The sequence below is a fragment of the Osmerus mordax genome, chromosome 20 (genome assembly GCF_038355195.1).
Source record: "Osmerus mordax isolate fOsmMor3 chromosome 20, fOsmMor3.pri, whole genome shotgun sequence".
In the NCBI taxonomy this organism is placed as follows: Eukaryota; Metazoa; Chordata; class Actinopteri; order Osmeriformes; family Osmeridae; genus Osmerus; species Osmerus mordax.
In genome coordinates this window covers 8,004,528-8,030,058 of record NC_090069.1, presented here as the reverse complement: position 1 = coordinate 8,030,058, position 25,531 = coordinate 8,004,528, and the positions used below count along the sequence as shown (strand labels likewise).

The 25,531-nt window shown below is 44.4% G+C and overlaps 1 protein-coding gene across 4 annotated transcripts in view; it reads left to right on the top strand.

Moving 5' to 3' along the window:
* The window catches only part of chsy3 (chondroitin sulfate synthase 3), a 148,918-nt gene extending 130,820 nt beyond the window's left edge, over positions 1 to 18,098 (top strand). For all 4 annotated transcript variants that reach the window (XM_067258747.1, XM_067258749.1, XM_067258748.1 and 1 more), the window contains one exon: positions 15,684 to 18,098. In XM_067258747.1, coding sequence (XP_067114848.1) covers positions 15,684 to 17,255 — 1,572 coding nt within the window. In that variant the 3' untranslated portion in view covers positions 17,256 to 18,098. The remainder of the gene's footprint in view (positions 1 to 15,683) is intronic.
* Positions 18,099 to 25,531: the final 7,433 nt, after the last annotated feature.

Below are 25,531 nucleotides of genomic sequence, written 5' to 3'. Positions count from 1 at the left end.
TTCAGGCAGGAGGACTCAGTATGACTTTACGAATACTTTATTTCCCACTATACAAAACACGATTGTACATTTGATTTGGCATTGTGGTTCTGCTCGCATCGGCTCCCTGCCGCATCCAACGAGACACCGTCTCGACCTCCGAGCAGAGAGCAGCGACGCATTCCCCAACACAAAACCACATGCCAAACGAGACCATGAAGAGACTACTGTGTGTAGGTGGTGCCCCTGAGAAAGAATGAGATGGGCGTCATGTTACCCATACATACCTCAGCGTTGAATCCTGGCGCCCTGGTGCCCCGATGCATCTCGTGACTGAATGAATCGATTGAAGTGGTACCATCTGAGGCACCGCCTCACATACCAGCTGAGGCACCGCCTCGACATACCAACGGAGGCACGGCCTCGACATACCAACGGAGGCACGGCCTCGGCATACCAACTGAGGCACGGCCTCAACATACCAACTGAGGCACGGCCTCGACATACCAACTGAGGCACGGCCTCGGCATACCAACTGAGGCACGGCCTCGACATACCAACTGAGGCACTGCCTCGTCATACCAACTGAGGCACTGCCTCGACATACCAACTGAGGCACGGCCTCGGCATACCAACTGAGGCACGGCCTCGACATACCAACTGAGGCACGGTCTCTACGTACCAACTGAGACACACCTCGTATTCCCAACTGAGGCACGGCCTCGATTTACCAACGTTGATGGTGCTTGTCGCCTGTTACGTGCTGCTGTGTACCCGCGCCCGGCCAGCCACCTGACGACATTTATTATGTTTAGTATGCACATATACATGGTATTAGTGAAAGAAAATGCGATACACACGTGAAAGCATGTCATTGAGAGGTAGGGAGAGTGGAAGCCATTCTCCTCTGGCCTTCCAGAACATCAGTGGCATTCAGTCTGATGTAACGTTGAACACTTGCGGATGACCAACAACCCATGACTTTCAGCGTAGAGGCTGAGACCACTTGAGACGCTGACGTAGCCGCACCAATCCGGAACGAGTGCGACGTGTACAGCTTGGGGTCCAGACCACAGCGCCGGCACAGAATTCCGAGCCTCCCAGTGAACCAGTACCGGGTCATGGCTTTCCCAGCATCGGTGACGAACAGGGGCTCGCTCGTTGCCGTGGACGAACGCCATCGGATATATTTCGCCATGGAGGAGAGGGGACAGAAAGATGAGTTATTCCGCGATATGACGACGGGAGTACTCACACCGGCCTTTACACCCTTGCTGTGTTTCAACACCACTGTGTACATACCCGTATCCATGGTTAAATCGCCGAGGGTGAGATCGTGCATGGTTTGAAATGTGCTTGACTGACAAGTGAATTCGTCGCACCGCATGAACCCATAAAAAGCCATGAGACACACAGCTTCTAGCATGACATCGGTGGGAACGTTAAAACAACCCGCCCGCAACGCTGACACCAAGTGATGAAGTATAGGAAGGGTTATGGGAAGTCGCCTGTCATTGCCTTGCGGTCGCTCTTTCCGCAGCCCGTTGAATAGTAGCCGAACCGACGGGTTCCCCAACAGGCTCTGCACAGACGGGTCCAGACATCTGAGATGGAACTGAATGCCGGCCACCGCTGCCTTGATTGTCGACGGCTGGAGCTTCCGGGAGGTGAAGCAGTGAACGATGTATGCGCACACGACACGCAGGCTCACCGGGTGATGGGGTGTATCGAGTGCGCGGCAGAAGGAACAGTAATACAACCAAGCACAATCGTAGGATTTTAATGTGCCCTTGCCTAAGCCTGCTCGCATGTATCGAGCGGCGACGGTCATGTAGCCTTCAAGCGACCTGTCTAATCTAACAGTGTCTCCTGAAACGCTGGGCACACCAGGCCGCCCGGCTCTGCCTCCGGACATAGTGCCCGGAACTCCTGAAATTGAAAACGTGACAGAGCATCAGCCACATTGTTGAGTAACCCAGGAATGTATGCGGCCCGCAACACGAAGTTGCCTGTGATGCATGTCCAGGTCAGACGCCTCACTAATTTGTTAATCAATGCCACGGAAGATCTACCCTTGTTAATGATGTTCACCGTGCCCTCGTTATCACAGAACACCACAATCCTCTTCCTACACCAGTGTTTACCCCACAAAAGACACGCTACAACAATAGGATACAGTTCGTACAATGCTGTGGATTTGCAATCGCGCGCCAGAAATTCCAGTTCAACGGGCCACGACTCGCTGAACCACTCGTTCGCGAAAAAACCCCCAAACCCAACGGACAACGCCGCATCGGTGTAGAACGCCAAGGCGCTGGAGGTCTCCACCTCGTCGTTGTAAAAAAAAACGACAAACCGTTCCAATGCTCGCAAAGCACGGCCCAAAAACGCAAATCGGACTGGCAACCCTCATCCAAACGCACAACGTCGTGCAGCGCCGGAACAGACTCAGCCACGACGAGCAGACGGGAGACAAACGACCGACCGTGGGGAATGATGCGCATAGCAAAATTCAGGTGCCCGAGCAAAGACAAAAGATCCCGCTTGGTCAACGAAACCGACGCAGCCGCAGCCGCCAGAACAGCGCGCAACCGCTCAAGCTTCTCCGCCGGGAGAGACGCACGCATTAACAGGCTGTCCAGCTGGACGCCCAAAAACTCGATGGACGTGAGAGGCCCCTGCGTCTTCTCCTCCGAGAGCGGCACGCCCAAATGCTCGAACGTGCCCTTCACCACCGAGATGCACCGAGCCGGCGGCGAGGAGGGAAAATCGACCACCAAGAAGTCGTCCAGCAGGTGCAGGACAAACGGCAACCTGTGCACGTTCAGCAAAACCCAACACAGCGCCTCGGCCAGAGTGTCAAAAATGCGCGGGCTGCTGCGGCAGCCAAAAGCCAGGCGAGCGTAAAAATACATCTGTGACCGCCATCTCACGCCGAACAGGTGCCACTGCGATGGGTGCAGGGGCATCACTTTGAACGCGTCGGTGATATCGGCCTTCCCGAGCCAGGCGCCCACGCCTGCCTGTTTGATCAACCGAATCGCGTGATCGATGCTAGTGTAATACAGAGAAAACGGCGCCGACGGAATCAGGCTGTTAATGCTAGGGACCCGAGTGTCGTGCGGAGCCGATAGGTCAACGATCAGGCGTTTTTTGCCAGAATATTTGCGAGTAGCCACGCCAATGGGACTGACACGAAACACGGGAAACGGCGACTCCACGAACGGCCCCAACAAATACCCCTTGCCGATCTCTTTAGCAAGCAACGCATCGACCACGTCGGGCTCCCTGAGCGCCGATTGCAAGTTATTACACACATGAGTTACAGTGGGCACACATTCCACCCCAACCATAAACCCATTCCGCAACCCAGTGAGGAGGTACTTCACAAAACATCGGTTGGGGTGACCGCTCAAAGCGTCAGACAGACGACCAATGTCAACAGGGGTAGAAGGATGGTTATTTATTTCATGCCCTTGACCGCCGGTCGGAACCGACGCGGGCAGGTCGACCTCGGATGGGCGTCCGAGCACTGACTGCAGACATGAAGAAATCGACAATTAGGGTAGGTACAGGCCCCCTCATTGAAATACATGCACACGGGAGGAGCGGAACCGGCATTAACCACCTGGCGTCTGGAGGAGCGACGCTCCATGCCGCTGGAACCAGGCTTCGCGTCACGGGAAGGTTCCCCCATTTTAGAAGGCACCGTGAGAGGGCAAAGCCCAGTAGGATGGGAGAAAGACCCACACACCACACACGACAAGGGACGAACCCCGGTGAATGTGCGGCTAACCAGCTCGAGATCTAGCACAGACCAGTCCAGACGCAGATTAAACCGCTGAACGTAGAGGGCTGCCTTGGCAGAGAAACCCTTGTGGTATTCGTAGAACAGCGTTCCCCCGTAGGAGAGCGACAGGTCAGCTATGATGGCCAGATAGGTGTCCAGTTCGACTCGCCTCCCGGGGAACCCCTCGCACATGACGTCACGGAAAACCCCAAAAGCAACCACGAATTCGGACATCGTGAGCGTCTTGGTTAGACGGGGATCGGCGTCCCGCAAAAACACAGCTACGTTACCGCACTCCACCAAGCGGCTCTCGACTGATTCAGGCCCACACAGCAAGATCTTCACCAGGTTAACATCTTTACCTGAAAGGATCTGCTCGCGCAGACTCGCCGGAACGGCGGCTGACGGAGGCAGAAAGGAGGCCCCAGAGGCAGCGGCCGGCACCGCGCTGGCCAAGACGTACGAGGGCCGGATCTCCTGCACTGCGGTAAGCACGCCCGCAGCCGCGGCTACGGGAGCCGCACCCAAGGCCCCGGCTCCCTCGAGGCGCAGGAGACGGGCATCCATGCCAGTCAGTGTGCTCCGTAGATCGATCAGCGCCGCCAGCACGGGATCGGGCCGCAGCACGGGAGCAGGAAGCTGCACGGGGTCGGGCGGCGGAACGACCGAGCCTCCTGCGGACCCCGCTCTGGGTTTCTTGGCCAGCCCAGCACCCGCAGCGGAACCCCGCTTGCTCTTCCCCAGCGCCTTGCGGGGAATGGGAACCCCGGCATCCTCCTCACACGCGTCCATGAAATGGAGGTATAACTCCTCGTGCGACATGCCGACTGGTGGACTAAGGCCCTTGTCGTAGTATCCACACAGAAGTCGAGGAACGGGCCATTCCTCGATCGGGACCGGCTGCCTCACCGCCAGACGAGAACTCCGACGGGGTTTGGATCCTCCGGCCGGAGGGATTCCCGCTTCCTCGCTAGGTCCACCGTCGACCAATGAATCCCCCTGGAACTCCTCCAATTCAGACCCGGAAAGACACGACATGAGAACCCGTACTTGACAACAGCAGGAAGACTGAAGTCTATGTCGCACTAGCGATGCATATGCCGGGAACCCCTTATATACCCCGCCCTATTAGGAGGGAGTGCCCTGCGCATAAAATGACGCGTTGCTAGTGGCGCGCTATGTCTCACGTCCTCCTTCATGAACCAGCTCCGCTTGTTTCTTAATGAATTAATGCAATATGAGTGGGCTAAATGCTTGAAAATATCACTACTGTAGATGGGAAAAACTTAAGGTGACGTTTTAGTCATAGGTTAAGTTCATTCTACATTTACAGTAGGCTTCATTTAGTCATTTTAGCAGACGCCCGTATCCAGAGCGACTTACAGTAAGTACAGGGACATGCTACACTTAACTTTTTGTATTTTGAATTGTACATGAGCAGCAACAAATGTAGGCTATGCTTTTAAATCTATGCGATCTTCATAAATAATAAGTTGGCATTTTTATATAAAATATACAGAAATATCAGTTGTAAAAATAGCAGTTAATAAACGGACCCATCTGCAAGCAAGCACACCCTACAATTTCCCCAGAAATTGTACCCTCTCTAGTCTGAAGTTGAAATGGGTAAGTCCTAAAGTAATTTAGCCAATTAGATCATTGTATAAAAAGATGGCCACCGGCTTACCCATATCTGAAGATCAAAATAGAAATGTATTACTATATACCTAAGTCTACACATTTACATTTAGTCATTTAGCAGACGCTCTTATCCAGAGCGACTTACAGTAAGTACAGGGACATTCCCCCGAGGCAAGTAGGGTGAAGTGCCTTGCCCAAGGACACAACGTCAGTTGGCACAGCCAGGAATCGAACTGGCAACCTTCGGATTACTACCCCGATTCCCTTGCCGCTCAGCCACCAGACTCCCTACACACCTTAATACATTATAATAAGGAACTAGATGTGGAAAAATTACTTTTCTATTCATATTATGCATCAATATCAAAATAAAATCTGAACATTCAGGTCAACTGATTAACAAAAAAAAAATATGTATCAGGTTAAATTGAAAGTCAAAACAAATATCAAAGCCTTTTTTAGGATACATATCCAGTAAATTTGAAAAACATGAAGCTGGAAGGGAACAACCAGCCGTAAAAAGTGATGTTTGGTTCTATTCCCCCCATTCTAAATGGACACTTTTCTTCATGCCTTTGAATATGGAAGCAAATCGTTACCAAAATGCATTTCCAGAAAATTCATTTGCATTTTAAGAATGTGGCTGCATTATTTGACTCATAAATGAAATTAGTAATCAATCATCCTATTTGCATTTTAATTTTCTTCTTCAAGAGTGCTCAATCTTTCACTTAATTAAAATAAAAAAGAAAGACATTTGAGATTTAATTCAAAACATGCCCCAGCAAATAGATACCAAAATTCAATTTGAAATGTAAAATTTGAAAATTCTAATGCATTTCCAGAAATGCATTTTCATTTTAAGAACGTGGCTGCAAAATAGTGACCACAATTCAAATTCAAATGCATTTCCAGAAATGCATTTTCATTTTCAAGAACGTGGCTGCAAAATCGTGACCACAATTCAAATTCAAATGCATTTCCAAAAATGCATTTTCATTTTAAGAACGTGGCTGCAAAATCATGACCAAAATGCATTTGTAGAAATGCAAAATCAACGAAAAAGCATTCTGAGCGGCGCAGCAGGGTGACGTCAGTAGCCGCTCTTCTTCAGCTCCCTGCTGACCGAGCTACCCATCTTGTTCGGTAGGGGGCGGTGTGCACATCTGCATTGCATTACATTGCAAATGTGCCGGGAAATTGATTAAATTGCCGGGTCTTTAGAGGACGCATCACAGACTGAGCAACTTGATGTCAAACAATGACTAAAACAGTGGCAGAGCTACTATTAATGTGTAAATCTGTGACGGCAGAGTATGCAGCCAAGCTCTCTTGTTCTATGACTTGTTCTACTCGGTCACGGGCATCAGACTCAGATATATTATTAGATCCTACCTGCTCAGCTAATTCTAACAGTGTTTGCACAATTTGAGGGAGCGCCATGATCTGTGATGCGTCCTCTAAAGCAGCGGTCCCCAACCTTTTTTGCACCACGGACTGCTTTCATGTAAGACATATTTTCACGGACCGTTAGGGACGGACTGGGAGGAAAGATAGGCCCTGGACAGCTGCGCTGCTAATGCATGCACATTCTGGGTTTGATGTGATCCTAGTTAGTGACTTCCACACCTAATGCGAGCGGGCAGAGCGCGAGAAAAATAGTTTAGCTGATTTGAGCGAAAAATAGTTTTTTTAGTTTTATGTAAAATAAACAGCCATTTTTTCAATTGACAAAACCATGTCTAGTGAATCTGATGTATTTTTTTCTCTTAATTTTTCAGCCCCATCTTTAAGTTTCTTAGCCTGGTTTTCCATCGTTATATTGTTACTAGCTAGCTTTCGATGTGTCATTCCCACTGTTGTGTGTGACTATAAGCTACGACAGTGACACCCGAAGTGCGTTCCTTATATCCAGTTTAGGCCTATTCCATAATTTGGTTTGATTGCTGTCACGGCAGAAAATCCCGCTTGATGTTGGAAATGGAAGCAGGGTTTTCAGTGCTTTAGTGGCGATCTCAGGATAGCCTTCATCCAAAACACCGATAGAGTTGTTGTCTCAAACAGGCTTCATTGAGTGGTAACTATCACTTGTCATGTGTCAAGAGGAAGAGACGCGCATGATACCGCTCAATAAAGCCCACAAACTTGATAAAAAATTAGGAAACACACGTCTTTGCAGAGCTTTTTTGCTCAGGGGAAAAGGCCCACGGAGAAGGAGAGAATAATTTTTCAGAATAAAAAGTATTTTAGACTCTGATAATCAATTAAAAGGAAATAATGTTATGAATTATTTTTTGTGCGGCCCGGTACGAAATGACCGGTGGGCACCGGTTGGGGAATGCTGCTCTAAAGACCCGGCAATTCAATCAATTTCCCAGCACATTTGCAATGTAATGCAATGCAGATGTGCACACCGCCCCCTACCGAACAAGATGGATAGCTCGGTCAGAAGGGAGCTGAAGAAGAGCGACTACTGACGTCACTCTGCTGCGCCGCTCAGAATGCTTTTTCGTTGATTTTGCATTTCTGCATTTGAATTTGAATTGTGGTCACGATTTTGCAGCCACGTTCTTAAAATGAAAATGCATTTCTGGAAATGCATTTGAATTGTGGTCACGATTTTGCAGCCACTTTCTTAAAATGAAAATGCATTTCTGGAAATGCATTTGAATTTGAATTGTGGTCACGATTTTGCAGCCACGTTCTTAAAATGAAAATGCATTTCTGGATTTTCAAATTTTACATTTCAAATTGAATTTTGGTATCTATTTGCTGGGGCATATTTTGAAAATTAAATCTCAAATGTCTATTTCTTTTTCATTTTAATTAAGTGAAAGATTGAGCACTCTTGAAGAAGAAATTTTAAATGCAAATCGGATGATTGATTACTAATTTCATTTATGAGTCAAATAATGCAGCCACATTCTTAAAATGAATTTTTAATAACGATTTGAATGAATTTGAATTTTGGTAACGATTTGCTTCCATATTTGAAGGCATTCAGGACTGACTGCATCATCCTGCTGTTTTCCCGTGCCATAAACAAAAATACAATAGCCTATCCAAAAATCCACACACTCACAGCTCTCTGAATACACATCACAATAAGCGTCTACTTTGATGCATTTATTGGTGTATTGCTGAGAGATTGCAAAATCCGAGGGAGGGGAAAACATCACTCTCAGGCCCTTCAAAGGCTTTGTGAGCGAGAGCAGGAGAGGCTGTCAAAGCTTTGCAGGAATGCAAGCATCCAGTTGGTTTGTGGCATTTCTTTTTGTCAAGTGTTATCTACCTATCGTTGGTTTCTTTGCAAAGGATAAATTTGATGAGCAACAAACTTAAAATGGATGAGACGAGTAATACTTTGTGAACTGAATTTTGACTTGCCCTTCTTAACACTCAGAACCCAGAGACAGAGGTGAAAGAAGTTGAGGGGAGGGAGGCTGTGGTGGTGAGGGGTGGGGTCTAAAAGTAAATGATTTTCTCTCACTAATCCAGGGTCCCATTAGCACCCACGGGCATCGAAGAGCACTGTTAATTTTCTTCTCTGCCTGGATATAATTAAGGAGAAATAACACACTCAGTAGAGGATTAGGCACTGATTGAAATAGTACATCATTCACCAGTGGATTACTGGATATTACAGTTCTTGCTAAACTTTGAGGACGATGGAAGTGTTGTATAAGTGATTAATCAATTCAACTGTATTGGCCTTTGCTACATTGCATATGTGGCTACTATACTTTTGGAGGGACTTGCCTATGAGGTTAGATTAATGCCAGAAGTCTGAAACCTTGAAATATACGATTTGAAACTCCGTTGTGTGGAAAGAATAGTTTTGCAAGCTTGAAAACTAAACTTGAAAGCTTGTAATACAAATGTGCAAGGTTGAACATATCTGTTATGTTTGTAAGCATAATAACTCAGTTACGAGTATTCAAAACATGTTTCTGCGGAGTTCCAGAGTTCTGGCACTGTTGTCACGCCGTGAAAGTTTTTAAACTCTGAAAATGTTGGCAGATTTGAAACTTAGAAAAGTTAGGGTGGGACATTACTTCCTTGACCAATCAGATTACTCTACAATGTCTGCAACCAATGTCATTGGTTGGATCATCGTGTCAATCAGACAAAAATACCCCCCTCCCTTTTTATCAGCAGAGTTTCAGAGTTCTGGCACTGTTGTCACGCAGATTTTCACGTGAAGATGTCTATGGGAGCAAAAGAGAGGTGCTCTATTACCACTTCCTAATGTTTACCATAGTCTCTGCCCTGCCCTGTTTTATGCATGTACTTCTTCACAGAATCAGCATTTTCTTAACTGCACGACCCCATGATCGGAATTGGTTTATAAGTAGGCTTATCGATAAAGACAGAAACAGGGTTTGACAGTGTTCACGTTATCATGCTAAACTGTAGCACCAAAGGGAAGGCCTCACTTAAATCAAGTCAGGTTAAATACATTTCAATTCATCCTGGATTATTTAAACATAGTATGTTTTGAATTAAAATCACTGGAAGAAAGCTTATTCTCATGGCAGGCTTTGAATTGATTAAAATGTCTGCCTTTAGAGAAAAGGTATTCATTTTTGGTTGCAAGGAGCATTCTTGCATCTTCTATCAGAAAGACCAATATCGCATTTCTTCAGCATGTGTTTAAGGGGAAGATGCCATCTGGCAGAATCAGTTGACTTACAGGTTGCCAGCAGGATGCCAGACATATTGGTTGTCATGCTTCCTGAGTAGTGGTGGATAAGGAAAGGATCAACAATGAGAGCTTTGTATTGGTTATAAATGGAGGTGTGTTAAGACTTTCCGGACCCCGTGGTTTCTTGGCCTTACACAAGCAATCAATCACCGTTCAGCTTCAAGTTTGTTCCAAGCATTACTTATATTTTAGGTGTAAGCCCTTTTGTTAAAATTCCATGCAAATGAATGCATTGTGGGTAAAAGATACCATTTTGTATAGGACTCAAGGGTGCCAGTTGAGATTGATTGTAATTATCTACATAGGGGGTTCACATAAAGCACATAACGATAATTTACATTTACATTTAGTCATTTAGCAGACGCTCTTATCCAGAGCGACTTACAGTAAGTACAGGGACATTCTCCCCGAGGCAAGTAGGGTGAAGTGCCTTGCCCAAGGACACAACGTCATCTGGCACGGCCGGGAATCGAACTGGCAACCTTCTGATTACAAGCCCGCTTCCCTAACCGCTCAGCCACCTGATAATGTAATAGACAAGTAATAACATCACCCAAAATGTTATTTCCACTTATCTAGTGTAAAAAATATTGTCTACTAATTTGAGATAAGATTACATTCTCATTACAACTACGATCTTTGTTAAAATATTTTTTTTACGATAACCACCCTCATTTCACAGTGACGGATTAAGTTGGCATTAAGGAAGGGAATATCTCAAAATGGAACTTTGGCACTATGCACTGTGCTTTTGGCAGTCTAAAGCAGAGTAGCGATTGACTCAGTCGTGGAATCTTGCTGGAGAAATCTGCCCTGTAATGTCTGGAACCTTAGTGTGAGGATGATTCAGGAAAGACTGTTGACTGCACAGCCAGTATGTGATCTCATAACCACACTTCCCATAGACCAAAACTGACTACTTTAAAATAGGCAAAAGAAGAAGGAAAAACGTGTGTAAACACAATTTGTCAAAACTAACCTTTGCCCTCTTGTAGTGGTTCTGCATAAAAAATATACACAGTACTGATACAAAGAAGCTGCTTTTTATGTTTATTTGTATATTAACATCTCAGTTGCAGTATCTTCATCCTTAAATTAAATGGTCATTATAGTGCTTTGCATTTAATTTTTTAAAGTGTATGTTTCATGTCCATATCTCTCACAACTCTATAATCAAAAAACAGCTTCAACACTTTCTCCCTTTGTGTTTCTTTGCAGAAGTAACACATGTTTAACTTTACCTTGGAGCACACTAATAATTTGAGTCTCAATAAACTTCCTTCTCTGTATTTCCTGGGCAAATTGTTAACTTACAGTGCAATTAAGAACACACAGCACTAAGCGCGCCTCATCAAAATGTGTGGGAGGCAAAAACCAACAGGGACCATCAGATGAAAAGATCTGAGAGTCAGCAGTATTACAAAGTCACCTAAACCACCTAATTAGAAGATCAGTGTGGCTTTGTGTATGATCAACATACCTTTTAGGCTACCATTGGCTTTATCTGTGAAGGTCAGGACTGGAGCAGTAGCTGGCTACTGCATTAAAATGACTAAGACTACTCTAATTTACTATAGTCTCATGTACGAAGCTACTTATGTAAAGCACCTTGAGCTACAATTCTTGTATGAAATGTGCTATATAAATAAAGTCTTACTTACTTACTTACTTACTTACTCTCATAGCCACATGTCAGCCTCCCATTTAAATCAAGTGAGGTTTAGAACAGGAAGGACACAAATAGAGTACTTATGCTCCAACCTACAACTTTTTTTATGGTAGGGGAGCAAAATGTAACACCAAGTCATAATTGGCTTACTTTACTAAATGTTTCAGTGGTCCCTCAGCTCACTTTGCAAAATAGCTTCTCTGGGCGGTTCTTTCATTCCAAGCTCAAACTACTAATTTGCAACTTAAACCAGTTACCAAAAAAGAAGCTTAGCTTGGTAATAATAGGGCAAAGGTATCAAGGACCACTGCTTGGGGGTTTAAGTATCCTGACCTGCTTTAAGTAACACCTCATTATAATGAATACACAAACCTACATCAATACCTGATCAATAGATCAGATAGGATGATCTAATGAAGGGAATCTTGCGATATGCCTGATTAATCAATGCCTGCCTTAGAAGCTGCAAAGCAAACCACTGTAACATCTCAGTTGTTTTCCCCCACAGAAAATGTGAAAACAAAGATATGTGAATACTAGATATTTAATTATCAGTGCAGTTTAATTATTTTCTCTATTAGAGTGATCAATTAAGAAGGCACTGCGCTGACCAGCTGTCTCCAGTGTTCACCTACATCTTAAACACCTCCCTGGAGACATGCCATGTGCCAGCCTGTCTCAAGTCCTCCACCATCATCCCTGTGCCCAAAAAGACAAGTCCAACAGGACTCAATGACTACAGACCCGTCGCCCTGACCTTTGTGGTAATGAAGTCTTTTGAGCGCCTTGTGCTGGCACACCTCAAATCCATCACAGACCCTTTCCTGGACCCACTGCAGTTTGCCTACAGAGCCAACAGGTCTGTGGATGATGCCGTTAACATGGCCCTCCACTTCACCCTACAGCACCTGGATTCCACAGCATCCTATGCCAGGATCCTGTTTGTGGACTTCAGCTCTGCCTTCAACACCATCATCCCCGCCCTGCTTCAGGACAAGCTCTCCCAGCTGAACGTGCCAGACTCCACCTGCAGGTGGATCACAGACTTCCTGTCTGACAGGAAGCAGTGCGTTAAGCTGGGAGCACAAGTCTCTGACTCCCGGTCCATCAGCACCGGATATCCTCAGGCTGCGTCCTTTCCCCTCTGCTCTTCTCCCTTTACACCAACAGCTGCATCTCCAGTCATCCGTATGTTAAACTTCTGAAGTTTGCGGACGATACCACCCTCATTGGGCTCATCTCTGACGGGGATGAGTCTGACTATAGGTGGGAAGCTGACAACCTGGTGACCTGGTGTAGCCAGAACAACTTAGAGCTCAATGGTCTCAACCCTCGTGCTGCCTTCGGGTCACATGACCCAAAGGTTCATAACGAACCATCATTGTGTTTACCCAATTTTACCCAATACAAAAACAAATAAAAATAATTTTCTTTTGACCATTCCAATGTGGGGGGTCTGAGACAGCCCGACAGTTAAAAGAAAATGCTTCACTTTGTTTTTGTATGAGGTAAATTTGTCGCAATACGACGGTGGGTCACAATGACTGATGGGTCAGAATGACCCAAAGATAACACAAGGGTTAAGACAGTGGAGATGGTTGTAGACTTCAGGAAGAATACAGCCCCACTCACCCCCATCACCCTGTGCGACTCCCCAGTCAACACTGTGGAGTCCTTCTGCTTCCTGGGAACCATCCTCTCCCAGGACCTCAAGTGGGAACTGAACATCAGCTCCCTCACCAAAAAAGCACAACAGAGGATGTACTTCCTACAGCAGCTGAAGAAATTCAACCTGCCAAAGACAATGATGGTGCACTTCTACACAGCCATCATTGAGTCCATCCTCACCTCTTCCATCACCATCTGGTACGCTGCTGCCACTGCCAAGGACAAGAGCAGACTGCAGCGTATCATCCGCACTGCTAAGAAGGTGATCGGCTGCAATCTGCCTACCCTCGAGGACCTGCACACCTCGAGGACCCTGAGGCATGCGAGGAAGATTGTGGCCGACCCCTCCCACCCTGGTCACTCCCTGTTCCAGCTACTCCCCTCTGGCAGAAGGCTGCGGTCCATCGGGACCAAAACCTCACGCCATAAGAACAGTTTCTTTCCATCTGCTACTGGCCTCTTCAACAAGGCCAAGGACACCCATTGGCATTCATTCACTTATTTAACTATTATAAGTCCATCTAATGGCAATTCAGTATGCACAAGCGACCTTACCTCAGTATCCGATTGCACTATTTTGAACACTCACGCTGCTCATTATTATTTTTATCTATATTTTATTTTATATTTAAATTGTTGTATTCTTAGAAATAGTGTTGTTTAGTTCTTAGAAATAGTTAAACTTTTGTACTTTTACTTAATTTAAGATTCATATATGTTTAGTGTTTTGAACCTCCCTGCCACAGTAAATTCCGTGTTTGTATAACATACATGGCAAATAAACCGAATTCTGATTCTGATAAATAGGCCACAGCAGAGCCTTTACTTGCAAACACGGAATCAGCATGCTTTGTCCTGGTAAACAAGACTAACAAACTGAGGACAACAAGAAGTGTTATGTATTTTTATAATGTAAACTCAATGACTATCTGTCACTGTTAAGAAAGTGAAATGAAATGGTTGGTTTTATGACAGATATCAACTGTATTGTGTTTCTCAAAAGTAATTTGACCTGCCAAACCATACAACACTACACCACACACCCCAAAAAGGTAGATTCTAGCTGTCATTCAAGTTATTGATATGTTTTACCTCCAGTCTCCATCTTGTTATATCTGTCATGTTTCTTTTGTGTATTTCAACACAATTAAAGATGATGTAAAGTGAAATTGAAAATGAGTTTTAAGTTCATCACACCACAGAAGAATGTGTTGTTAACTACCCATCCAAATTCGAATGAAAAAAAAGAGAAAATCAGCAGTCTTCTCTGCTTGATACTGGGGGGACGTGTCGCCTGAATGTGCTGAAGCTCCGCCCCCTCAAATGTATTGAATTTAGCAACAACAGCAACACTAGCTAAATCAATTGCAGATATCAGAACAGACCTACCTGCAGTCTCTGAGTGTTTTATGTGTTAATTACTTGGAATCGCGATTCAAACAGTACCAGCTGCAAACTGAAAATATGACCACCTATACGTAAATAATCTTGAAATGAATTTCTGGAAAATATAACAAGTTTACTAGAAGTTATCATTATGTGTCAGTAACAACGTTACTGACCGTCTATCCATGCTGTAGGGCAGGGTTTTCCAATACTGGTCCTCGAGGGCTGCTGTTTTGCATGTTTTATAATGGTAATATAGTACCTCCCAGAAGCGGTCTGGAATGGAAGACTAACTAGCTAGCTAACAAAAAGCTGAAAAGTATATGAAAAAAAGAACAGGACGACACAGCGGATGTAGCCAGCAATTTATCTTGCAATACCACCCTGGGCTGTGTTTTTTGTCATCTGTAGCTAGCTATGCAAGTAGCAAAATGACTTAAACCTTGTCGTTCACTGAGTCGGTCTACACTGACTCACAGCTTGTATTTATCGTACATGCCTTGTCATGAACGCATGCGTCGTCTGACGTTGTGGCGTTGTGTGAAATGAATATTTTGACACCGACATTGTCTATGTAGTGCAAAAATTGAGGGACGAGTTAAGGTGGGAAAATAATAATTATATATATGAGAGAGAATATAGGTTGAGCCTTGTCAAGGGCAAGCACACCCAATTAGATTACAAAGTAGTCAGTCCCAAATATGAAATGTCAAACACCAGCTTTGATGCAAAAGTGTCCTTTTCAAGATATAGGTCATCCTTTTATATTAATTGACACCCATTTGCACACTGAAACATTCCAATTTACATTGAGCTGACCACTGTGTTGTTTACTTTTTCCGCAGATGCAGCAGTTGTTCTATGAGAATTATGAGCACAACAAGAAAGGCTTCATCCAAGAGCTCCATAGTAGCAAGATCCACAATGCCATTACACTCCACCCCAACAAGAGGCCTGCTTACCAGTACCGACTGCACAGCTACATGCTGAGTCGAGAGATTTCCAGACTTCGCTACCGCACCATCCTACTGCACCGCGAAGGCCTGACCATGAGCCATCTCAGCAACACAGAGGTACAGTGGGAGGATCAGCAGTTGGGAGCCCCACCTTCCTACACACGTTATCAGCCAGCAGAGAGGGGCGATGTAATTGAGTGGGACTTTCTCACAGGCCGTCATCTGTACTCAACTGGGGAGAACCAAATGCCCCGTCAGGGCCTTGGGAGCCTGCTTCGGGCTGCTCTGGAAGACACAGTGCTCCAGGTCATGGAGATGATCAATGAGAACTCCAAAGCCCGCGGTCGTGTTATTGACTTCAAGGAGATCCAGTATGGCTACCGCAGGGTGGATCCAATACATGGAGCTGAATATATCTTGGACTTACTGCTCTTGTATAAGAAACATAAGGGACGCAAGGTGACAATGCCTGTTCGACGACATGCTTATCTGCAGCAGTCTTTCAGCAGGCCTTTCTTCAGTGAACCTGAAGAGTTGGACATCTCTGAGCTGGTTGAGGCCATCAACACTGAATCCCAGTCCTTCTCTTTCCTCTCCAATTCCCTCAAGATCTTCTCACCTTTCCAGTTCTCTGAATCTACCAGGGAGATGCAGGAAAACAGCAAAAAGACAGTCAATATCCTGGTCCCTCTGACCGGCAGGTACGACATCTTTGTCCGCTTCATGGAGAACTTTGAAAAAACTTGCCTCATTCTGAACCAGAATGTCAAGATGGCTATCATTCTGATGGACAATGACAGTAACCAGGACAGGGAGAAGCAACTACACCTGATCAAGGAGTACCGTAAGAAATATCCTAAAGCAGACTTGTCCATCATTCCCATGACGGGCTACTTTTCCCGTGGGCTGGCTCTGGAGCTGGGCTCCTCGCAGCTCGATAACGACACTCTTCTGTTCTTCTGTGATGTGGACCTAGTCTTCAGTGTAGATGCCTTACAGCGCTGTAGGGAAAATGCCATAAAAGGACAGCAGGCCTACTTTCCTGTTGTCTTCAGTCAATTTGATCCCAAAATCGTCTATGCTGGAAACACACCTGACGATAGCAACTTTGTCTTCACCAAGAAAAGTGGTTTCTGGAGGGATTATGGCTTTGGAATAACCTGCATATTTAAAAGTGACTTGCAAAAAGCTGGTGGTTTTGATACGTCAATCCAAGGCTGGGGTTTGGAAGATGTAGACCTGTTCACAAAAGTGATCAACTCTGGTTTAAAAGTGTTCCGCAGTCAGGAACCTGGAATTATACACCTTTATCACCCTGTTCAATGCGACACAAGCCTTGAGCCCAAGCAATACAAAATGTGCCGTGGGTCTAAAGCAAGTACTTATGCATCAGCAATGCAGCTAGCAGGACTTTGGCTGGAGAAAAACTTAGGAGTTGGGTACAATAGAACTTCCTCATGACATTCAAGTTCTCCTTGACTCCTCCATCAGAGGTTACCTCAGTTCTGCATGACTGCAGAAGTGGGAGTAAGAACAAACAAAATTGTGTGTGTTCAATGGTACTTTCTTTTGTTCCTCTGATTATTATTTAATTATTTGGGCATTCTAAATTTGTTTCTCTACAGCGTCTTCCAAAGGAGACCGTCATTGTGCTGGCGTTCATTCATGGCTTGTTGAGAGCTGTGATGTGGTTCATTAGTTTTTATTTCAATTGTCATGAAATCCACATGTATGCCTCAGGACCGCATCTTTTATAGCCTGGCCATGTCCAATGAATGTGCCGTGCAGCTTTCTGTTGTGTCGGCTGAGTGGATTGCACATTACCTACTGTGAAAAGGACAGTAACAACAACACCAGAGAACAACATAGAGATAATATTGAAAATAATGGTGAAACGTGATGACAATAATGCTATTAACAATATGTTCTGAAAGTACCACAAATGTGCTTTAAAGATCCCAATGTGGAACAGACTGTAAACTAGTTTTCTAATTTATACAAAGAACCGAAAGTACTTCATCCACCGTATTTTTTTAAGAAAACGTGTGAATACTTTTGATGATTGTATCTTATTTTCTTGTCAAAATATTTACATGGTTTTAAGGTACTGGATACCGTCCAATATTCACTGTGTTCTTAATCTCATTGCCGGGACCTACACGCTGTTATTCTGTCTGTGACCATGCTTTAATGATCAAATGCATTTTGTCTCCATTATTGTCGCTTTGTGGCTTTACAGTTGTTCAGTTTGCTGGCAAGAACAATTAATATATACTCAAATGTATTATTTATAATAAAACAAATTTCGAAATGCATACTTTACCTATCTGGATTCAGTGTTTACTTTTTGTCTTAAAACCAAATGATTTTGTGCCAATAAGGAATTACAGTACTTTTGTATGCTTTCTGTGGCAATCACACCTTAGTCAAGTAGCCAAATAATCAGTGGTGAAAAGAGAACTGGAAATGGGTACTTAAGTAAAAGTACAAATTACTCTTCTCAAAGACTCAGAGTACTAGTTACTTTTTAGCTGGTGATGTTTAAAGAACTTATGTAGAATTACAACACATTTTATATGTGCCCCCCCTTTTTAAGGGACCAAAAATAATTGGACAAACTAACATAATTATAAATCTAATTGTCACTTTTAATACTTGGTTGCAAATCCTTTGCAGTCAATGACAGCCTGAAGTCTGGAACCCATAGACATCACCAGATGCTGGGTTTCGTCCCTGGTGATGCTCTGCCAGGCCTCTACTGCAACTGTCTTCAGTTCCTGCTTGTTCTTGGGGCATTTTCCCTTCAGTTTTGTCTTTAGCAAGTGAAATGCATGCTCAATTGGATTTAGGTCAGGTGATTGACTTGGCCATTGCAGAACATTCCACTTCTTTGCCTTAAAAAACTCTTTGGTTGCTTTCGCAGTATGCTTCGGGTCATTGTCCATCTGCACTGTGAAGCGCCGTCCTATGAGTTCTGAAGCATTTGGCTGAATCTGAGCAGATAATATTGCCCGAAACACTTCAGAATTCATCCTACTGCTTTTGTCAGCAGTCACATCATCGATAAATACAAGGGAACCAGTTCCATTGGCAGCCGTACATGCCCACGCCATAACACTACCTCCACCATGCTTCACTGATGAGGTGGTATGCTTTGGATCATGAGCAGTTCCTTCCCTTCTCCATACTCTTCTCTTCCCATCATTCTGGTACAAGTTGATCTTGGTCTCATCTGTCCATAGGATGTTGTTCCAGAACTGTACAGGCTCTTTTAGATGTTTTTTGGCAAACTCTAATCTGGTCTTCCTGTTTTTGAGACTCACCAATGGTTTACATCTTGTGGTGAACCCTCTGTATTTACTCTGGTAAAGTCTTCTCTTAATTGTTGACTTTGACACAGATACGCCTACCTCCTGGATAGTGTTCTTGATCTGGCCAACTGTTGTGAAGGGGTTTTTCTTCACCAGGGAAAGAATTCTTCTGTCATCCACCACAGTTGTTTTCCGTGGTCTTCCGGGTCTTTTGGTGTTGCTGAGCTCACCAGTGCGTTCTTTCTTTTTAAGAATGTACCAAACAGTTGATTTGGCCACACCTAATGTTTTTGCTATCTCTCTGATAGGTTTGTTTTGATTTTTCAGCCTAACGATGGCTTGCTTCACTGATGGTGACAGCTCTTTGGACTTCATATTGAGAGTTGACAGCAACAGATTCCAAACACAAATACCATACTTGAAATGAACTCTAGACCTTTTATCTGCTCCTTGTCAATGAAATAACGAACTCCCTTTATGAGGGAATAACATACACCTGGCCATGGAACAGCTGAGCAGCCAATTGTCCAATTACTTTTGGTCCTTTAAAAAGGGGGGGGCCACATATCAAATGTGTTGTAATTCCTACACCGTTCACCTGATTTGGATGTAAATACCCTGAAATTAAAGCTGAAAGTCTGCACTTAAAGCACATCTTGATTGTTTCATTTCAAATCCATTGTGGTGGTATACAGAGCCAAAATGATGAAAATTGTGTCAATGTCCAAATATTTATGGACCTGACTGTATACAGTTACATTAACAAACTTCTTTGTGGAATATTTAATCTTAAATACGATGGGAACACATTACATGAATAATTCTAAAATGGCAGACACGCCCAATTTTGTCCTTTTTTGACAACAAAAAAAAGCACAGATTCCGAGTTGGGAGTTCCTGAGGCGATGTCATTGCATTGAATGGGTGCGGGCACTCATCAGACATAAACTCAACTATCTCAAAAGTCCCAACTGGAAAATGTTATCAGTTTTCACAGTCAGAAACTTTCCTGAACAGACATCAAGTTAAGGTTGTGGCATTGAAGTTCATGTTAGTAGCCAAGGGCGTAAAGGCCCCTTTGCTAATTACAGACATCTTAAAATGTTAAAACCCCAGTGCCACATACGGGATGGTATTTAGACAGGCATTGGCTCTAATTGGGTGTGCTCAAGCCTTCGGCGAGAGCACAACCTTTGTTCTCTCACATATATATTTATTTATTATTATTATTTCTTTTCGCCCCCCTAAGGATCAGTCAATATTTGGACTACATACACAACGGCGGTGTCAAAAGGTTCGTCTTGGTAGCAATTGCGTTGGTTGTATTTTTATTTACGTTCCGTTGCATGGTTTAAGTAGAAATTGCGTTTTTGTGGTGAAAAGTGAAGCTAACGGTGGCTAATTTGCTAGCCACAGTCACTGACGTTACTAACGTCACTACGTCACTAACGTCACGAAAACACGCGTGACTACCTGTAGCAGAACATTCGTTTCACATCTGTTAACTTGGGGGATGGCTAGGCTAACTATAGCTTTACTGCAAGGCAGCTGCAGGAACGCCACAAGCAAAGAGGCCAGGGTGATAACTATTTACTCATTTTACTTTGTGATGTGAAACACAATTATGAAATGTAATGTACAATATTAGCTGATATTATTAAGGAAGTAGGCCCACATCTACTTTTGGAAACGGTAGTCTACTATTTCACTGAAGCATTAGCATCATGACATTAGCCTCTGTTGCCCGGGCAACACATACTACAGTGGTCTATGATGCATCTGTTTTCAATCTTTAAAATAAACATTCCTCACAAATACATTTTCGTTGTAGGATTTATTATGACATTACATTACAAGTAAACGATTTGTGGGTGAAATTATCATTACCTGTGGTTTCAAACCAGTGTTCTACGCGAGACACTACAAAAACATCTACACAGCTGTAGGAAGTCAAACGGCGACAGAACATGTTCGGCACTCCCCTTACTTAATCAAAAGTCTATCTAACTACTAACCTGAACTTCATTGCCACAGCCTAAACGTTGCCAATCTGTTCATGAAAATAATTAATTTCAGCCTAAACCGTACAACGGAACGTTAAATCCAATTCAACCAATGCAATCGCTACCAAGACGAACACAGCAGTAGTCTACTAGTACTGTACCGTAGTAGTACAATTTACCGGGGCAGCTTCTCCACACAGGGCTATATCGCATTTTGCGTTGTTACTGACAATGATCGCTACCCGTGAGCTTTTTATGAATGAGCGATTTTCCTCTAAATAAATGTCAAGCTTATTTACGTTTTGGGGGGCATATTTTCAGTTAGCAGATGGGACTGTCTGAATCGCGATTCCATCTTCTACTGCCGGGTAACGTCGTAGAATAATCTTCAAAGGGGTTCTTTATTAATGAATGAATGCAGAGTAGGCTACATGCCTGAAAATATCACGAGAAGGGAAAAACTTAAAATGACGTTTAAGTCATAGAGATTAGGTCCATTTTTACACCGGTCTGCCAAATGTATTCGTTTTGATTCAACGATGAGGATGCCTCTTGCAGGGGAAATGAGAAGACATCTATTTCATTCTACACTTCAGTCGTATTTTCAGTTGTAAATGAGCAGCAAAAAAAAATGCTGTTAAATCTATTTAATCTTTATAAATAATAAGTATGCATTTTCATATAAAATATACATAAATCAGTTATCAAAATGTCATTCAAAAACGGACCCCTGTGCAACCGACGCAAGCAAGCACACCCTACAATTTCCCCAGAAATTGTACCCTCTCTAGTTAGCTCTAATAGTTTGTTTTACCAATTGAAAAACTGGGACTTTTGACTTGTAATGGGGGTGCTAGTTCGTCCGTGGCCAGCTTCCTAAGCAACTATAGAATTCAACATTTGGTGTTTTTTTGGTGTAGTCTCAGATATGCTAAATTAGTTTGCTTAGGAAACGACTGTCTCATTTACACTTTAAATTACACACGAGACAAACACCAATATGACTGCAGTGATGGTAGCTACATTACACATTTCTAAGTGTAAAGGTACCCTATTGTAGATGTCCCAGCTAACACACAACATAACGGCAACGTTATGTATTCATACTTTTCTTCGTTTCTGACTTACCAGCTAGAGACATAATAGTAACGTCATTTGATGGTCATTTCATTACCCAATGTTTTAAACCAGATCGTAACAATTCATGCCATTGCGGTTATGTCTCCAATACTCCGTTGGTCACAAATACACACATGGACAAAATTGTTGGTACCCTCCCATTAAAGAAAGAAAAACCCACAATGGTCACTGAAATAACTTGAAACTGACAGAAGTAATAATAAATACAAATGTATTGAAAATGTGCAAATGAAAATCAGACATTGCTTTTTAATTGTGGTTCAACAGAATAATAGAAAAAAAGAAACTAATGAAACTGGCCTGGTCAAAAATGATGGTACCCTTAACTTAATATTTTGTTGCACAACCTTTTGAGGCAATCACTGCAATCAAGCGATCTCTGTAACTCTCAATGAGACTTCTGCACCTGTCGACAGGTATTTTGGGCCACTCCTTGTGGGCAAACTGCTCCAGCTGTCTCAGGTTTGAAGCGTGCCTTCTCCAGACTTCATGTTTCAGTGCCTTCCACAGATGTTCAATAGGATTTACATCAGGGCTCATAGAAGGCCACTTCAGAATAGTCCAATGTCCCCTTTCAATAGGGGAGTCCTCCTCGGACGTCTTCCATGAAGTCCACTTTGGGTCAAACAGCGACGGATGGTGCAATCTGACACTGATGTACCTTGACCTTGGAGTTCACCTCTAATCTCTTTGGAAGTTGTTCTGGGCTCTTTGGTTACCGTTCGTATTATCCGTCTCTTCATTTTGTCATCAATTTTCCTCTTGCAGCCACATCCAGGGAGGTTTGCTACAGTCCCGTGGACCTTAAACTTCTGAATAATATGTGCAACTGTAGTCACAGGAACATCAAGCTGCTTGGAGATGGTCTTATAGGCTTTACCTTTAACATGCTTGTCTATAATTGTCTTTCTAATCTCCTGCGGCAACTCTCTCTGTAGCTTTCTGTGGTTCATGTTCAGTGTGGTACACCCCATGATACCAAACCGCACAGTGGGTTTTCACCCTTTAAAATAGGCAGCCTGACTAATTACAAGTTTGACGACACCTGTGATAAAAATTAAAGGACACACCTTTAACATGTCCCTATGGTCAAATTATTTTAAATCTTTTCTAGGGGTACCATCATTTTTGACCTGGGCTGCGTTTCCCGATAACAATGGATCATAGCAACGAGCAAAAAACGAAACCATCGATATTTCGTACGTGCGTTTCCCAAACATGCTCGTAAGGAGTAGGCTAATCTATGCACTTTCAAGATTTACGAATTTTCAAGAGACACTTTAGCTACGATGTCTTTGGGAACGGCCTGTAAAACTAAGATTCGTCCTACGATGGATTCTACGATCAACTTCGGCTTACGACAATTTCGGGAAACGCAGCCCAGGCCAGTTTCAGTAGTTAGTTTTTTTTTAATGATTCTGTTGAATCAGAATCAGAAACATACAGTGAACATTTTAAACATTATGAACAAAATAAAAATTTTGAAAATGTACAACAAAACAAAATACGGAGTCAGGTGGCTGAGCGGTGAGGGAGTCGGGCTAGTAATCTGAAGGTTGCCAGTTCGATTCCCAGCCGTGTCAAATGACGTTGTGTCCTTGGGCAAGGCACTTCACCCTACTTGCCTCGGGGGGAATGTCCCTGTACTTACTGTAAGTCGCTCTGGATAAGAGCGTCTGCTAAATGACTAAATGTAAATGTAAAATACTAGGGCTATATAATATAAAATACGATAAATAAAATCATTTAGAAAAAAATTATACTAAATATGTTAAAGTGACAGATTGTATGAGGTAAAGTGACAGTGTCAGTTTGGGGCCTTTTTGATAAGGCTAGTAGCAGAAGGAAAGAAACTGTTCTTGAGGCATGAGGTTTTGGTCCTGATGGACCGCATCCTCCTTCCGGAGGGGAGTGGTTGAAACAGAGAGTGTCCAGGGTGGGAGGAATCAGCCACAATCTTCCTCGCCCGCCTCAGGGTCCTCGAGGTGTGCAGGTCTTCGAGGGTAGGCAGATTGCAGCCAATAACCTTCTCAGCAGTGCGGATGATAAGCTGCAAGTCTGCTGTTGTCATTGGCAGTGGCAGCAGCACACCAGATGGTGATGGAGGAGGTGAGGATGGACTCAATGATGGCTGTGTAAAAGTGCACCATCATTGTCCTTGGCAGGTTGAATTTCTTCAGTTGCCGCAGAAAGTACATCCTCTGTTGTGCTTTCTTGGTGAGGGAGCTGATGTTCAGTTCCCACTTGAGGTCCTGGGAGAGGATAGTACCCAGGAAGCAGAAGGACTCCACTGTTGACTGGGGAGTCGCACAGGGTGATGGGGGTGAGTGGGGCTGTATTCTTTCTAAAGTCTAAAACCATCTCCACATCTTTAACACCTCCCTTGAGACATGCCATGTGCCAGCCTGTCTCAAGTCCTCCACCATCATCCCTGTGCCCAAAAAGCCAAGGCCAACAGGACATAATGACTACAGACCCGTCGCCCTGACCTCTGTGGTAATGAAGTCTTTCGAGCGCCTGGTGCTGGCACACCTTAAATCCATCACTGACCCTCTACTGGACCCCCTGCAGTTTGCCTACAGAGCCAACAGGTCTGTGGACGATGCAGTTAACATGGCCCTCCACTTCACCCTACAGCACCTGGACTCCCCCGCATCCTATGCCAGGATCCTGTTTGTGGACTTCAGCTCTGCCTTCAACACCATCATCCCCGCCCTGCTTCAGGACAAGCTCTCCCAGCTGAACGTGCCTGATTCCACCTGCAGGTGGATCACAGACTTCCTGTCTGACAGGAAGCAGTGCGTTAAGCTGGGAACACAAGTCTCTGACTCCCGGTCCATCAGCACCGGATCACCTCAGGGCTGCGTCCTTTCTCCTCTGCTCTTCTCCCTGTACACCAACAGTTGCACCTCCAGTCATCCGTCCGTCAAACTCCTGAAGTTTGCGGACGACACCACCCTTATTGGGCTCATCTCTGGTGGAGACGAGTCTGATTATAGGTGGGAAGCGGCCAACCTGGTGACCTGGTGCAGCCAGAACAACTTAGAGCTCAATGCTCTTAAGACAGTGGAGATGGTTGTGGACTTCAGGAGGAACACAGCCCCACTCACCCCCATCACCCTGTGTGACTCCCCAGTCAACACTGTGGAGTCCTTCCGCTTCCTGGGCACTATCCTCTCCCAGGACCTCAAGTGGGAACTGAACATCAGCTCCCTCATCAAGAAAGCACAACAGAGGATGTACTTCCTTCGGCAGCTGAAGAAGTTCAACCTGCCAAAGACAA